Here is a 16,663-nt window from a genome sequence, read left to right as displayed (position 1 = left end):
CATGTCACGGGCCACGAGTTGACCACAATCAATTCTGAAGACCCCTCCTGTAGCTCCGGTTTTAACTAGTTCAGAGTGTAATAATCAATATTCTTCACTAGATAGACTAAACAGCTGAGGACACTGAATCAATTTTGTTGTCGCCTGTGTTCCAGGTGTCCCACAACAATAACTATCTCTGACAGAGAGTTGCCCGGTCACAAACTGGCAACATCAACAATATGCTAGGGCAGCCCCTCCTTATGGGAGATAACGGCTGCTCAAGCTGCATCAGAGGACGAAGGAGGACATGCAGGGCAAATTATTCCCCAACAGAAGGGGTTTTATTTTCTAACGCTGAGTGAGTTCCCCGACACACCGCCGGGGACACATATTTATGTATAAAAGACATCAAAAAGTGCATTTTGCATGATAGGTCCCCTTTAACAGTTTGTAGAGATGAGAAATAAGTTAGTGGTGAAACAATAAGATGATCAGAAGAGTTAAAAACTGCACTCCTGCAATTCTCTCTGCAATGTCACTATATATGATTTTGTTGATTTGTTAGAAATGCTTGTTTTGCTCCACAGCTTGATGGCAGTAAGATGAGTTCAGACCGGGCTCCTCCCATCGTGATGTACGAGCGCAAAGATTCAAGATGGCTGCTCAAAGACAAACACACGTGAGTGACAGCCGGACGGAAGGGGGACATCTTTTGTCTCGAGTTCAGCCTCTTGAGTTGAAAACTGACTACTTTCACGTTTCAAGCATAACTCTCTTTAGTCCAAACCGCTTGATCGATGTGGCTTGTTTTAGAGCTGCGACCAACCTCTTTTATTTTCACTTCATCACCTGTCATGATCAAGTGCAATGACAAGTAATAGCTTCATAATTCACACGTTATCTTGAACCTTTTACTGTGGGAAGTGGTAAAGCTCCTTTCATTCAGTATAACTTGGGTCATTTTATAAAATCCCCCCGAAGTAGTTGGACAGCAGATTTCTTTTCTGTGCAATTAAATTAATTGATTTCTTATTTTTCTTGACTTGTAACATTGATTAAAATATATTTTTCTGTTATACTTTTCCCCCCAAATTGTTAGTTCCTTGATTTAAACAAAACAACCTCCAGGCTTAATATAAATGTCTAAATAACATGAACACTGACTTGTCTTTGTGTTCAGGATAATGCTGAGACAGTGGGACGAGATCCGGTCGATAGCCACTCAGATGCTGGAGTCGGGCGACCACTCGCTGTTGGTGGATTTTGACAGCCACCTGGATGACATCACAAAGGACTGGACCAATCAGAAAGTGAATACTAAGATAGCCGAGCTCTCCTCTCCAGCCAACGGGAACATCTAGACCGAGGTGGAGCCGTGTGCGAATTGATGTTCTGACCCAACATGTGATTTTTATAACAACCACACAGAGCTTAGCTTTATATTTATTAGACTGAACAGGGACATAACATAGAACATGCATAAATAACAACATATTTACAGCTCGGTAGACCACCCCCTCAGAGTGTGCCTTGTTGCAGCCCTTCTGATTTAAAGGAAACATTTACCTTAACACTATTGCAATGCACCTGTGGTATTTTTGTGTTTTGTTAATATTTAATTGTTATTTCTATGTTGATTACAGGCTCCAGGGGGTGACATAATAACAAACACCTTCAAATTACAATACAAAAGTCTTGCAGTAAAAGCAAACTTTTATGAGTGTTTCAGGTTATCATGATTAAGGTGGTAGTTAATTTTGTTTAAGCTGATGCTGCCTTCAAATAAAGCATTTCTTTGTATAACACTGATATAAAGGGTTTGTAGGAGCATTTAAACACATATACCATTTTTTAATTGTTTATTAATATGTATTTGTCAAAACATATGACTTCCTGTGTGCACCCAGAAGTGGGGGTTCCTGTATAAACAGACTACCTACACATGTATATAAAATGTCTTGAAAGGAGAAGTACTGACAAATACTAAAAACATTGATAAACACTTAAAAATGTCCATTATATTTGCATACAGTTACGGCATAGTGTACAACCCAGGATATGTAGTCGATAATTATCTTTAAATCTATATTTTAAAACAAATATATATATGTACTAAATATTCTGAGCGTCAGCAGACTGTTTTTACTGCAAGACTTTTGTATTGAAATGGAGGTCTGTTCTTTGTTTTCTCCAATACCTAACAACTATTGTAAAATAGTTCATGTCTAGAGCAGAGTCAGGACTCTCAAAACTAATCCCAAGCTTAATCTTATTCCCTCCTAAAGGTACATTAAGGCCAACTGGGTACAACTTGTCATTTTGGCAACTTTGATAACATATTTTTTAACAGCAGTATAAAACCCATTATCGTAAATGTTTGTGTTTAACTACAACAACCTAACATGATGAATGAGAACCCTAAGATTTGGAGTTAACTAACAGACATAACATTAAAAAAAAGTGGTTATTATTGTGGTTACATATTCTTGTTCACTACTCTACTGAACTACTTGGTGTTTTGATTGTAACTTATCTGAGTAGGTTGGGTAGGTAATTTTGGAGAAACCAGCTCGAGTGCGCTAGAATTTGAAAATACACGGCCGGAAAAAATCTGCCACTTCCTTACAGAGCCCCTCCTCCAACACGCACATGACCAATGAGGGCACGAGATAAGTTTGTGCACAGATGGAAGGCTGACAGGCTGACAGGCAGGTAGGCCATCCAGTTATTTTAGCCGGGCCGGCTCAGATGATTGGTCGTGCTTTTTACAGCACTACGGCTTCTTCCACAGATGACATTTGTTTATGGATTTTTTGTCAAAGCACTTTAGATATTCATTGCTATCGGGATGTTAAGAGCATTCCATGAAATATAACAAAGTGTGTCTCGAGCCGGTTTCTCAAACTTACCTACCCCACCTTTAACATTTATTACAACTAAAGCTGCATTTATGATATTTTTCAAATCACATTTTAAGTCTGTATGTTAAAACACAGTAAAAAAATAAATAACATTGAAGTTATTACATGTTTTGGTCAATAACAGTCCAAGATACTACCACTACAGCCATATCAAGAGAACATGTAGATAGTAACATTTGAGAAGCTGGAACCAGAAAATGTTTGTGTGAAGAATAACGGGAAGAATTCACTGATTTATAGAAATGGAAAATGTTGTAGATCTACTTTTTAGTGCAGCTCTGAAGACGACTCGTATTTAAATGTAGTGCTTCCAGTTCACATAAAAAGCTGAAGATTTGATCTCCAGTTTAAAAAAAGTGTTTAAGCTTTCATAAGTGCAATTTGTGCTATGTGTATAAGGACTGAGCGTTAACATGTCTGTTATTACAAAACAAGCTCTTATTTTGATATCAAAAACATTTCCGGGAGAATTTAGACTCTTTGATTAATCAGGAGTTTTGACCGTTTGAGACGATACGGTTAAATGTGGACATGTTGCTCAGATCTCTATACTCTTTTTTTGGAGTTACACCCCCCCTTCGTGCAGACACGGTGCTCAGTCGTTCCCACAGGAGAAGAAGTCTGGGTCGGAGGGCGACACGGTGACCAGGTTCAGAGTGATCTCCCCCAGAGGAGACTGAGAGGCCAGAGAGTGCAGCATGTTCAGGGACTCGAATAAGGCCTGCGTGTTCTGCACCTGCTGCTCCGCCCAGGGGAAGCTGATCTGAGGACAGCAGGTCACAGCAGTGTTATTATTTGATTGCGTCACTTACAATTTACATTTATTTTCTTAATCGTTTCTGTAATGCTTCATTTTCACATTTCATTTTCTGTTGGAGTAGAAAAAGAAAAACGATTTAAAGAAAAATACATAATTCTTTCCAATGAGAATAACAGTTTTTTTACTTGACATTTTTTGTACCTGTAATTTCTTCAAATGCCAATAGTTTAAACTAAGTTCAATCGTTTTATGTGAGTATTAATAATTGTAAGTTAAAATTCATTAATAATATTTGTAATTAAGAAATGATGTGTACTATAGTTTTAATAAAGTATCAATATTTGAAATATAAAAATAAATTAATATTTTCAGTAAATACATATTGAAAAAGAATAGTCATTTATTAAACATATTTTAATAACTCATGTGAATGTAATTAACATGTTTTAATAAAAAATAAAATAATTCACAATACTGTTTTAGGAAATACATAATTAATTGTTTGTTATAAATAAGTGCTTTTAGTTTTTTCCCTATTAAAACTAAAAGACATGCTGCATTGCAAAATGTTTTTTTCAGATAGGATTTATTTGAAAGAGACATGTATACAATTTTATTCCAATTTTAATATACAAATATATATGTATAGCATGTTATTTATTATTGTAATTGTTTCTGGTAAAAGTGTATACATTGTACAAAAGTGTTTAAGGCAGAACGAATCCCTTTGGTGTTGAAATCCAATCAGAGATTTGAAATGTCAAACCAAAGCTAACGTCCGGTGTTCATGACTAGTTGAGAGTACAAATGCTTAGAAACAAATATCATCCAGTCGTCTGAGTCGCTACAGATTCGAGAGTTTGGACATTTACCTGAACAATAATGAGTTTGCTAGACGGGTCTTCAGTGTTACTCAGCTCTTCTCCAAAACACAGAGTGATGCCGCATTGAGGAGGATCGGCGCCGCTCATACGGGAGTTGTGTAGTTCTGGTTATGGGAAAAACAAATTGATCATTAATAATGCAGCACAGAGATCAGACGACATTTGAGTTTAAACTAATTCACTGGTTTATGGTCTGAATCTGGATGAAGACAAGCTATCTGGGAATATTGCTTTGAAAAGGTAAACAGAACCTGTCCGTACCGACTACCCAGGGAACGCTCAGAGAATTTAAAGTGGACCTATCATGCTATATTTGAATAATATAGTGTAGGACCATACCTATATAAGGCATATTTATACTTTTTATTTTTCAAAATACCAAACAGATCATGCATTTTAGCCATTCCTCATTTCGCTCAATTTAACACTGTCTTTGCATCATGGGCTGATTCTGTGAGAACAGCACCATCTACAGGCCTGGCATATGTACTACAGCGTCTCCAGAGCTTTCCAACGGCAATGTCCGTGGCTGTCTCCTCCTGATTGGTGGAGTTGGCCCAATAGCCGTAGCGCCACTTCTGTGACGTCATAGAAGTGTTCAAATCTGGATCAGTCTGTATCAGATCCGTTGCAGCCCCTTTTTAAGAGATTTGTGTATGGAGGAAAATAGAGAGGGTTGTGTTTTCTGACACTTGGTGAGTTCACTGGAACACCGGGGACACATACTCATGTATAAGAGACGTACAAAAGTGCATTTTGCATGATAGGTCCCCTTTAAATGAATGTCTGTATGTATACTTTGCCAAGACATGGAAGGAAAGGCGTAATTAATGTATGTGTATGTGAGCAATAATGTGTAGATTTGAGTGGACTGTAAACAGGCGGGTGTGATTTTTATGCACATCTCCATGTATGTTATATATTTGTGGAATAAATACAAAGTTCTAAAAAAGGTGAACAGGCCGTGTTAACATACACTAAACTAAAAACATGCAGACTAAGTCCCTCTTATGTGGTGACTGTCATTCTACATGTTTCAGGTTCAGCGTTGGAACTCACGTTGTTTGAACGTTTCTTTGCAGAAGAGCATCACGGGCTCCGTGTTCCTCTCCATCTTGTGCAGCCCCGGGGTGGTGCAGTGCGGCCCCGTCCAGAAGACCCTCCCCTGGCACAGGCGTTTGCCGTAAACCCCCCCCGGGGCGGAGGTCAGCACCACCCCCTTCTCCATGAAGGGCAGCAGGGTGAACAGGGCCTGCAGCTCGGGGCCCGCTGGCAGCGAGGGGGGGGGCTCCGGCAGCAGGACGCGAGGGAACCGGCCCTTCAGGACGGCCGGCGCTGGGGGGACCGAGGACGAAGGCAAGTACAGAATCCTGATGTCGTTTCTCTGGATGTGACGTTTAACAACCTGCTGTCCTAAATATTGAACCACCACACCGAAGGAATCCTCATCTGGGAACACAATGATGGAGCGGGAGAATTAAGGCATGTGTAGATAAGATAAGATAACAATAAACAAAAAGACCTTTCCAAATAAGATACTGTAGTTATATCAGTCAGAAACTCCTCCTCCTTGTAAGAACAACTTCCTATGGCATTGCACTCAAAAACAAAGTTGATCAATTACCTCCTACTGGAGCAGAGATGCTTTCCTCGAACCGCACGTCCAACGTAAATTCATTAACCACTGCAGAGAGGGAAATAAAAGGGATGATCAGCTGTTGTTTTGAGGTCAGATTTAGTTTAAACAGGACACAATGACATGCAGTGAAGCGGGTTTCACACTGTTACTGTAAATAACGGTATACATGCAGCATGTCAGTGATTACATTTCTCCCCTTATCTTGGAAGCATCACCTTTATAGGAGCCATTGTGTGGGTGTTGTTGGCGTCTCAGTTTACTTTAATTTATATGTATAGTGCAATATTATTTTTGAACACTTGGTGGCGGGGTTTAGCTGCACCGTGTGCATAAAAGCGGTCATAGGTGACAGGAGATGACGAGGAGGAAGAGCATACCGATTCTACCAGCCCCGGTAGATACTCACCACACCTATTGACACAGTGTACTTAAACCTTGATATGTAAAGCAATAAAACATCATTCTAAACGGCAGCAAAAGACCTGAAATTCATCAGTTTGTGTCTGCGTCAGGATCACTCTCCTGTGAAGTAATGGCAAAAGGGTATAGGACATTGGAACGTTAACATTCCCATTATAACCTTTTTGAACTGCAGTGGTGATGTGGCTTTCTTCATTTGTTGCTGCTACTTTGGGTGTTTCCGTTTTGGTAAGCCTTCAAAGCATTGTTACATATCCTCTTTGCCCTTTTATATTACAGCAGCAGCACAGCTTCCTTATTCTTTTCTTCTCACGCTGTGGACACATTTATCTGCTGAGATCAGGTTTATAATCCAGTCCAATGCAAAGCACCCAGAAAGCAAATAGCCTCTCTTTCCAATACGTAGTTTGCATCTAAGTTTGGATGATCAAAAGATTAGCTAGTAGGGATGGAAAATGACGCGATATAAGTGTTGCATGATTTGAACTACTATTCAAAAAAGTGGGTCAAATAAGGTCAAGTCATTTCAGGTCAGCTACATGTAAACACACTATCTGTGCAGAGAACTCTCTTGAGGTCAAGATATTGATCTCAAACATATCCGTGTCAGCGTTAGAGCAGACAGTCTGTGACTTCCTGTGGAGTAAAGTTCATGTTAGCTCACCGTCTCTGTGTGCGGTGCTGCTGGAGGTGTGTTGAGCGGGGTCCTCTGTCTCTGCAGGGCGGACCGTCCACAGATCCTCTTCAACACACTGAGAACACACAGTTAAACATCAAATAAGTTAAATATCCAAAGTTTGTTTTCGTATCATGTTCAAAACTATGGTGTAGTATGTAATGCATGAAACACTTGGGTCACAGGTTCCTCAACAACGCATTTACAAGATATCAATTACATTTAAAAAAACAACGATAAAAACAGTGCAAGCTCAGACACTACGTGGTCTTATGGCCTGTGGGATAAAACTGTCTCGGAGTCTGCTCGATGTCTCTGAGAACTTAAATTAGTACTAGCTTTTCAAAGTCACAGCTTTATTCACCTCACACTTATTGTGTGACTTCCTGCAGTGTTAAACGATGGTAATACTTTTGTTTAGTATCAACCTTAAACAGCATACAATCACATTCAACACCTGCACTTTCAAAACAACATCCATAACATTCATCTGGCTGCAACTTAGAAATTATTTATTTAATATATCATATTCCAATCACTTGTATATAAACTCTTATTGCACTATTTTTTCTGTCTTTCTGTTTTATTGTGTTGCACTGTTGGAGGAGCTTGTGACCTCAGATTTTCATCGTCATAACTACTGTAGCTATGAACGTATGACTAATACAAGCCTTGAACCTTAACAGGATACTACACTCATAAGTATTATACTGTTAAGAATTGCTTAAGACATATTCTGCTGATGTTCAGGTGTGTATCAGTATGTAGTGTCTCTACTTTAAAGAGTCCTCTCCTGCTGATGTTCAGGTGTATATCAGTATGTAGTGTCTCTACTTTAAAGAGTCCTCTCCTGCTGATGTTCAGGTGTATATCAGTATGTAGTGTCTCTACTTTAAAGAGTCCTCTCCTGCTGATGTTCAGGTGTATATCAGTATGTAGTGTCTCTACTTTAAAGAGTCCTCTCCTGCTGATGTTCAGGTGTATATCAGTATGTAGTGTCTCTACTTTAAAGAGTCCTCTCCTGCTGATGTTCAGGTGTATATCAGTATGTAGTGTCTCTACTTTAAAGAGTCCTCTCCTGCTGATGTTCAGGTGTATATCAGTATGTAGTGTCTCTACTTTAAAGAGTCCTCTCCTGCTGATGTTCAGGTGTATATCAGTATGTAGTGTCTCTACATGTCTCCATGCTTTAATGTTCAAAAAGCTCTTTATTGTTCTCATACTGCCTGTGCTGCAGCACCTATTTTCACCCTCTGTCTGAAACCAGAGCCCAGTCTGCTTTGATTGGTTAGCTGGCTGGCTCTGTTGTGATTGATCAACCACTTAGAGATGTCCCGCCCCTTAGCCTATCACGTACAATTTGTTGGAGCGCTAGCCAATACAAGCACGCGTGTATAATGACTAGGAGTATGTTGGAGAGAAACTCTGGAGGGAACACAGGGATTTTAGCCTTTGCAGTAAACATGCAATCAAGCTATATAACACACTATGAAAAAGGGAAAACAACAAAAAGCAAGACAGGGCCTCTTTAAGAAGTGAAAAGTATTAACAGCAGAATGTACTCAAAGCAATAAAGTAAAAGTACTTTGATTAGTATCATATTTTGTAACTTGATCAAATGTTGTGTTCATGCAAATCCTTAATCAATGAAGTAACCTGAGGTCAGATACATGGAGTCCAGTAAAAGTGCAGCCTCTGAGATATAGAGTAGAAGTAGCAGAGAGCAGTATGTGTCATCTCACCAGCTGTGAGGTGACCTCCTCCTCCTTTATCTGCTTGACCTGGCTGGCGTCGCTGCTCTCTTTGTCGTCGCTGCTGCTGCTGCTGCTGCTGCTGCTGCTCCTCCTCCTCTTAGACCTCTTGGCGACTTTTGCTCTGCATTTCTTTTCTGGAACCATCACATCTAAACAGATACATGTCAAAGATATCAATAAAGCACAACCGGTACGTCAGGGTTTATGAATACGGAAAGAAGGGTTCGCTGTAGTCAAAGTAAACGTTATTTTCCCAGAAGACCAAGTCGGCTGAACTTTTCACCTCAGAAAGAAAATTCACTCCCCTGCTGACTCGGCAAAACAGCCCACGTGGTAATACAGGGAAGTCACTTGACCCGTCTTCCACTGTGGTTTAATGTATCATGAGTGCAGATACATTTCAGGAAACGAGCAATAGTAAAGTAAGCAAAGTAGATGGTGACAACTCCATCCAAAACCGTTCTCCAAAGTATTTGAAGTGAGAAGCCAGATCGTTCATAAGGAACGTAAAGAAATCTGAATTGTACTTTGCCCCTTTCTCCCTCGGTCACTACAGTAACTCATGGTAATAGCACAGCTTCAAACTAAAGAGCGAAGCCTTACGTAATAAGTCCTCAAAACACAATAAAACAGATTCAAACAGAGAGGAGGTAAAGGTCAGTAATACATAAGGGCATGTTTTACACGAGGGCATTAAAGGGCAGTAAAGCTAATAATGGCAGCGCAGAGCAAACAGCAGAGGTTGTAAAAAGCTTCCAGCTGATGTCACTCAGGTGGACCACAGGTCTGCAGACATTTGACCTATTGTTGTTGTTGACTTACAATGAGCTGAACCACAAGGAAGCACCAGGTGGAAAGGTCTGGCTTTGTTCTTGACACTGTGGAACGTTTGTATAACTACAAAGGCTAAAGCAAGAGTATTAGAGCTACAAGGAGGAAGAGAGTGGACGTGATTCAGCGTGGGAAACAGTAACAGATGGGGAGTGACGGGAGGAAAGTCCATCGTGACACAAGCAGGAGAGGTTTCTAAAGTCACATTGTGTAACTTGAAATGAGTGTTTGGTGCTGATGTTAACAGGATGTGAGTCTGTGTGCTGAGTGACAACATGCTAAGAATACAAGTGTAATCACAGCCTGCAAATATCAACTAGTTCCCCCTCTTAGGATGAAGCTGCAGATCGGCTAACAAAACGAAACATAGCTTGAGACCAAAAGTTCAAGTTTCTAGCTCTCAATGTTTTTTTCAAAATATATCCTTCCCCTCTGCTGGCCCCCTGACAGATTAAACAATACAAGGACATCTGAATCGTCAGTCATCCGAAATGGAGAGGAAACAAATGATAAAGAACATTCAAACTGGTTTCCTACATCTGTTTTATTACTCTTACACTTCTACTCTTCTGCTTTTAGAAAGCAAATGTTGTCCCACTACTTTTAGTTTTGTCGTAACAGGTCACATTGTGTAACTTGAAATGAGTGTTTGGTGCTGATGTTAACAGGATGTGAGTCTGTGTGCTGAGTGGCAAAACGCTAAGAATACAAGTGTAATCACAGCCTGCAAATATCCACTAGTTTCCCCTCTTAGGATGGAGCTGCAGATCGGCTAACACATCGAAACATAGCTTGAGACCAAAAGATCAAGTTTCTAGCTCTCAATGTTTTTCATTTTTGTAAAGCACTTTCAAAAGCCTTCAAAGTGTAAACATGTCCCCTATGACAAGTATACTATTATATACCATATCATTTGCATGTTAAGACCTTATATATACAGTCTATAGTTAAGGCTCAGGCATGAATGTGTTTTTTCATGCAGAGCCAATTGCCTTAATATTGAGGCAGTTTCTTTCCACACATGTTGCATTTCAAGCCTCATGTTGCTGCTGATAGTCTTATCAAAATATATTCTTCCCCTCTGCTGGCCCCCCCCCAGATTAAATGATACAAAGACATCTGAATCGTCCGTCATCCGAAATGGAGAGGAAACAAATGATAAAGAATATTCAAACTGGTTTCCTACATCTGTTCTATCACTCTTATACTTCTTGAAAGCAAATGTTGTCCCACTACTTTTAGTTTTGTCGTAACAGGTTACTTTGCAGAGTTAGATTATCAATACAAAATCAACTTGGACTATTTAGGGAACTCAGATGCAACATTTAAACACATTCACTTTTACAACCTAATTTATATTGTTCTGTAAAAAGACATGAGTAATGAGTACTTCTACTTTTGGTACTTCCATTATGTTCTAATGCTAATATGTTTAAACTTAAATCAAATGAATGCAGGACTTTTACATGTAGCATAGTATTTCTACACTGTGGTATTAGTACTTTTACTTTGCTCAATATGTTCTTTCTCCACTGTAACTTGCACGGTCATTATGAAGCTACAGTGTCAACAACATTCAGATAAACTCTCTGTTATTGGTGCCAACCACCTCTCAGGCTCTACCTCACGCAGGTCAGTCCATGTTTATCTGGACGTTGCTAGGAGGGGGTGAAGAAGGCATCGAAAGGTAAGCCACATGTTTTATATTTTGTTTGTTAATTAATCCGTCTATAAAACCTCAGAAAGTTTTCGAAAACAGGGCCGTTACCCTTTCTCAGAGCTTCAAATGATTGCATTGTCTGATCCAACATTCAAAGAAATGTAATAACTCTCTGAAAATAAATAAATAAAATAGATAATAACTGTAACTCCACAAACTAATATCAACCAGTTCCCAAAAATGTGCTGAAACTAACCGCTATCATATAAAAACATTATCGTTGGAGTAGCAAGTCTAAAAGTAAGTATTTTATAGCAGAGCGTTTGCTGCGAACTCTTCTAACTTTGCACATATTGTATATGATGTATTTGTTGCTTATTGACAGCAAGCCAATGAAGTCACTTTGAAACGCTTTTCACCACTGCGCTCTTTTCTGGTAAATCTTAATCTCCATCCCTGTGTGGCAAAGTCTGGCCTCTCTAAATCTGCGCAGTGTGTGTAGAAATAGTGTGTGTAGAAATAGTGTGTGTAGGAGGTTGAGGTCTCACTCTGCTCGCTGACGGGCACCAGGCGGTACACCTTGTAGGGCTCGGAGATGTCCAGCTGGGCTCGCTCCATCACCTCCATGAACTCGGTGCTCTTGTTGAGGGCGCAGCGCAGGCGCGTCTTCCAGGAGGCCGGGTTGTCCTGGCTCCCATCCGTCAGCTTGCCTTTGAACACGGCCCACGCCTGCGGAGACAAAGACGCCACAAAACTCTGTTGAGTGCCATTTCAGAGACTCTGGATTATGAATTAGGTGATTTATTTAAGAGGGCTGTTGACCTTGAAGATGGCGGCGTCCTCGTCTTTACGGAAGTCCTGTTTCCCTGCGTGTTTCCACGGGATGCGGAACATCGTTTTTGCATCGTCGTCCCACATCAGCCCTGGGAATTTCTCACTGCTGACCTGCAGCCAAAAGGTAAGCCAGATGTTTTCTATGTTGTTATTTTCATTGTTAATCTATCTGTCTATACAATCTCAGAAACCTATTTATAATGTAAAATGCATACATTTTCTAAATCTGTCTTTTTGAAGGTTGTTCATTTAGTTTTTTAACACATAATTGAAATGGTAAAAACCAATTAACCAATCCAGAAGATAAGGAACCTTAGTTTAAGTCATATACAGTATAAAACTACTTATCATTTTTACTTTACTAACAAATATTTGAAATACGGCATCAATTAATTGATTGACAGACTGGCAACAATTTTTCATGTCATAAGGGTTCATATTTGGTATTTTTCCTTTAACTAATTTGAACTGATTACTAATAATGCAAGACTTTGACTTGTGCTTGGACAAAACAAGCATTGTTAAGGTTTCACAATATTTCCAACTGTTTCTACAAACCAAACAGTCAACTAATAATGCATGAGAATTAACGGTATTAACAGATTAATCCATAATGAAAGTAATCATTTGATAATAGTTAAAACATTAGCTTGACCTCAACCTAACATTGAAATCCTGCTTTAAATTAAGCATGAGTAATAATAACATAATATATAATTGAACTACTTTTGAGCACTTCAGTAAAGTATAATTGGAATACAGTGTTTTTCCAGTCTCCACCACTGATACAGAGTTAATTGTTTGTTTAATGTCACTAGAGCCCGTTATCTCTCTATTTCCGTCTCCCCCTCCCTCTGCCTCACACACACACACATTTTCTTAACAAAACAACAGAAACACACACACACACTCACGCGCACACACACCCCCACACTTTTTTAACAGACACAAACATACACACACACCTGTTCGACGATCCACGAGCGCAGTCTGCGCGTGGAGCGCGTTCTCGTTCCTGCCATGGCTCTTTAAGACTGAAAACAAAGACGACACAATAACAAACAACCACTATCAGACTCGTGTTACATCCCATCATATCCATCTCTTGACACTTTAATAACACTTAAGCATTGACAAAAAACACATAATAATACAAATATAACAGTGAAAAGTATAAACGTCGATTTGATGTAATGCAAATATAGATTTAGGACTCGTGTGGACAGTGTTATTCTACCCGGGACTATAAACAAACATATCACACAATAAATATAATCCTTCGCTTTTATTACATGCAGGTTTGTTTAGGAACCGAAAATGCTTCTAAGTTCTAAGTATGACTGTGATATGAATAAGTATATTAAATATAGACGGATAGGTGTTATAAGGAAGTAGCTTTGAGTTTCGTTTACCTCGGATTTGTTTCCTCTCGTACCGCGGACTGGGACTGCTCACGGGCTGCGGTCCGGACTCTGCTGTCTCTCCGCGAGGCGCTCCTTTTCCCAGAAATCACGTGACTTTGAGGAAACCCTTTGTGTCAAACCACCAGGGGGCGACAAAGGTAACCAGATATTTTACAGAAATTCATTCCTTTTATTGACATGATACATAATGAGCACAAGTTTTTCTAAAACGTTAGTCACCATTTTTCCTGATATTTTTAACATACTATATTTTTATCTTTTTTTAACATACTGATTACTGATTTTCTATATACTGTAATTTGAATGTTTTTTTTTACATGTTTTGACCTACTACAGTATGTCGTTTCTGATATTTTTGACTTACTATACTAGGCAATTTCTCATATTTTCAACAAACTATACATGCCGTTTTCTTTCATTTACGACATACTATACTATGTATTTTTGGAGAAGCAGGCCCATTATAACTTGACTCAGGAATGTCAAACTAACCAACTAATTTGTTTATTGTTTGTATTCTTTATATATGAAGAAGAAAGGAACAAAACAGACAGCAGAACATTTAATGTGTCTTTTATTAAAAGTATCAACATTCTAATTATTATTATTAATATATAATTTTGGACAATATTTTACATACATTTCTGAAAAGAGGCTCTTCTTTAAAGTGCAATATAATAATTATATTCATATAAGATCTTGTACCCTGTCCTGCATATAATTCCTTTACATTTATGAAATTTTAAAAAAGTGTCAGTGATAAATTGAGATGAAAATCACCAAGAAACAAAATCTTCCTTTTATCATGATTATCAACATGTTTCATCTTAAAATGTGAGAGAAGGAACAGACAACGGCTTCAGAGAAGATAAGAGATCACAAACGAGAAACAGCTGTCCCCAATTAAACATTCCTCATTTTGTTTTCTCACATGGACACTCCTATGAGTCACACATGTTTTCAGAGTGACTGTAAATGACTTTGCAGATCATTAAAATCAGCCCGAGCTGCATCTTGTGGTTTGAGTGATCAATGTATTTGCTTTCCAGAGACATTTATTTGTTTCTTGGAACTTTTTCTCCAAGAGGGACGTCCACCAGTTTCTGTGTTGTAAAACAAAGAAAAAGAACAGATGCCAAGTTTTAAAACATCATAGCCACTTCTTTGGAATACATATTTAACACAAATGCTTTCTTCTGTAGGAACCTTGAGAAGAGACGGGAAAATAAAGCCCCGGCCACACGAGGACGATAACTCAAACGGACCGCAATCGTTATCAAAAAAGTCTTCCGTCCACAAGCAACAGGCAACAGGTACCAGAAACGTGTCCGCTCACACGAGACCGCTCGAAAGCGCTGGAGACGCTGTAGTACATACGGCAGGCTGTAAATAGGCTTGTTTGAGACAAGCGAGTGCGCAATTTCAATCAACGTCTTGCTAGTGCGTTGCAGGATGGTTAGTCATTTTGTCCGACTTGCTCTGGAGGCTCGCCTACATGAGACGTTGAAATCTTGCGGGACAAAGACGCCCGCAGCCTTGAGAGCGAGGCGCGGCGAGGCGGCGCAGTTCCTCTCCACGGGCTGCGGAAGCGAAATGCTTGATGGGAAACGACTCGCTGGTATCTCGAGCTGAGCGCTCATTGGTGGTTTTTATCACGTGCTGCTGATGAAACTCTCCAATTGGCTCGGCAAAAGTTTGTTGTTGTTTTGTGTCAGTTTTACGTCGCCACTTCCATTCACATTTTTCATCATTGTTCCACAATGTTTATCATCATGAAATTCATATCTATATATTTTATACTATACTTGCACTGCTTACCGTTTTCATACTTTATATATCTTAGCATATTCATACACACTGTTCATACTGCTCACAGGCTGCTGTGTATATTCATACCCCTCACTGTTTATTCATCATTCAATTCATTCTATATTTTATTCTGTAGATTGTGTACATTACTTTTCACTTTACTGCTTGTTGCAGTCCTGGTTGGAAGCTAAACTGCATTTCGTTGTCTCAGTACCTGTAATATGTGCAACAACAATAAAGTTGAATCTAATCTTGAGCAGGAACAAATGTATTTACTTAGTACATATCTGACATTAACGATTAAACACATGTGTGCATTCTTTATAAATGCAAACCGAGTCAAGCCGACTCCGGAGGTGGCGGTATGCACCTTAAAGTTGTTTGCAATCCGCCAAAAAACAGAGAGAAGAAGAAGGCGAAGAAGAAGAAGAAGAAGAAGGCGAAGAAGAAGAAGGCGAAGAAGAAGCCGACTCGGAGCCGTCCGACTTCAGGTGAGCTTTTTGAGACCTCCCCCGGCTGCGATCGGCTATTCTCGTCTACTTTCGAGGCGAGCCGCAGCTCGTCTCAAACAAGCCTAATGTGTGTGTGTGAGAAAGTCTGTGGATTGGTCAATTTGGACCAATCAGCGGGGGCTTAACGTAACGGCTCCGCGGACGTCAGGTAACGGCTCCATGGATTGGTCCATTTGGTTCCAGGTAACGCATGACTGTATCGCGTCATTGCTCTGGGCGCGGCTACTGGCCATTCCTACGTCACAGTACCCAGGAAGTAAACAATGGACAATGACGTACACATAGGTGGCGCGTGAGGCTCAGGTTTGGGAAGGCTAAATAACTTGTTTTATCTGACGCTGCCTGCCTCTGGCGTTTATATAAAAGAGATCAACTCAGTGAAAGCACCACCTGATCAGAGCTCAGTGTGCGGAGTTTAAATCTATTAAGTATAAAGGAAATACAGTTTAAGATGCCGACGTGTCGCACTTATCATTCATATCACATTATCAATCAGATCATCGATCATATAATATCATACTATATCATATATTTCCTTATCTGAGTCAGCTTCTCGA

At 39.6% G+C, this 16,663-nt stretch overlaps 2 protein-coding genes across 2 annotated transcripts; one reads left to right on the top strand and one right to left on the bottom strand.

Moving 5' to 3' along the window:
- Positions 1-464: 464 nt before the first annotated feature.
- LOC104952020 (ER membrane protein complex subunit 9-like) lies at positions 465-2,184 on the top strand. The gene is made up of 2 exons (XM_010778777.1): positions 465-661; positions 1,163-2,184. Exons 1-2 carry the CDS (start codon positions 585-587, stop codon positions 1,341-1,343), a joined length of 258 nt encoding a protein of 85 aa, XP_010777079.1. The 5' UTR covers positions 465-584; the 3' UTR covers positions 1,344-2,184.
- Positions 2,185-2,836: 652 nt separating this feature from the next.
- irf9 (interferon regulatory factor 9) lies at positions 2,837-13,874 on the bottom strand. The gene is made up of 10 exons (XM_010778776.1): positions 13,774-13,874; positions 13,327-13,395; positions 12,350-12,472; positions 12,076-12,256; positions 9,025-9,185; positions 7,271-7,358; positions 6,172-6,231; positions 5,607-5,996; positions 4,536-4,651; positions 2,837-3,666 (listed from the first exon to the last, which is right to left on the bottom strand). The coding sequence occupies exons 2-10, from the start codon at positions 13,381-13,383 to the stop codon at positions 3,499-3,501; spliced, it is 1,344 nt and encodes a 447-aa protein (XP_010777078.1). The 5' UTR covers positions 13,384-13,395; positions 13,774-13,874; the 3' UTR covers positions 2,837-3,498.
- Positions 13,875-16,663: the final 2,789 nt, after the last annotated feature.

Source organism: Notothenia coriiceps, unplaced genomic scaffold, assembly GCF_000735185.1.
Source record: "Notothenia coriiceps isolate Sejong01 unplaced genomic scaffold, NC01 NC01_scaffold00019396, whole genome shotgun sequence".
NCBI lineage: Eukaryota > Metazoa > Chordata > Actinopteri > Perciformes > Nototheniidae > Notothenia > Notothenia coriiceps.
This window is presented reverse-complemented; position numbering and strand designations above follow the sequence as displayed.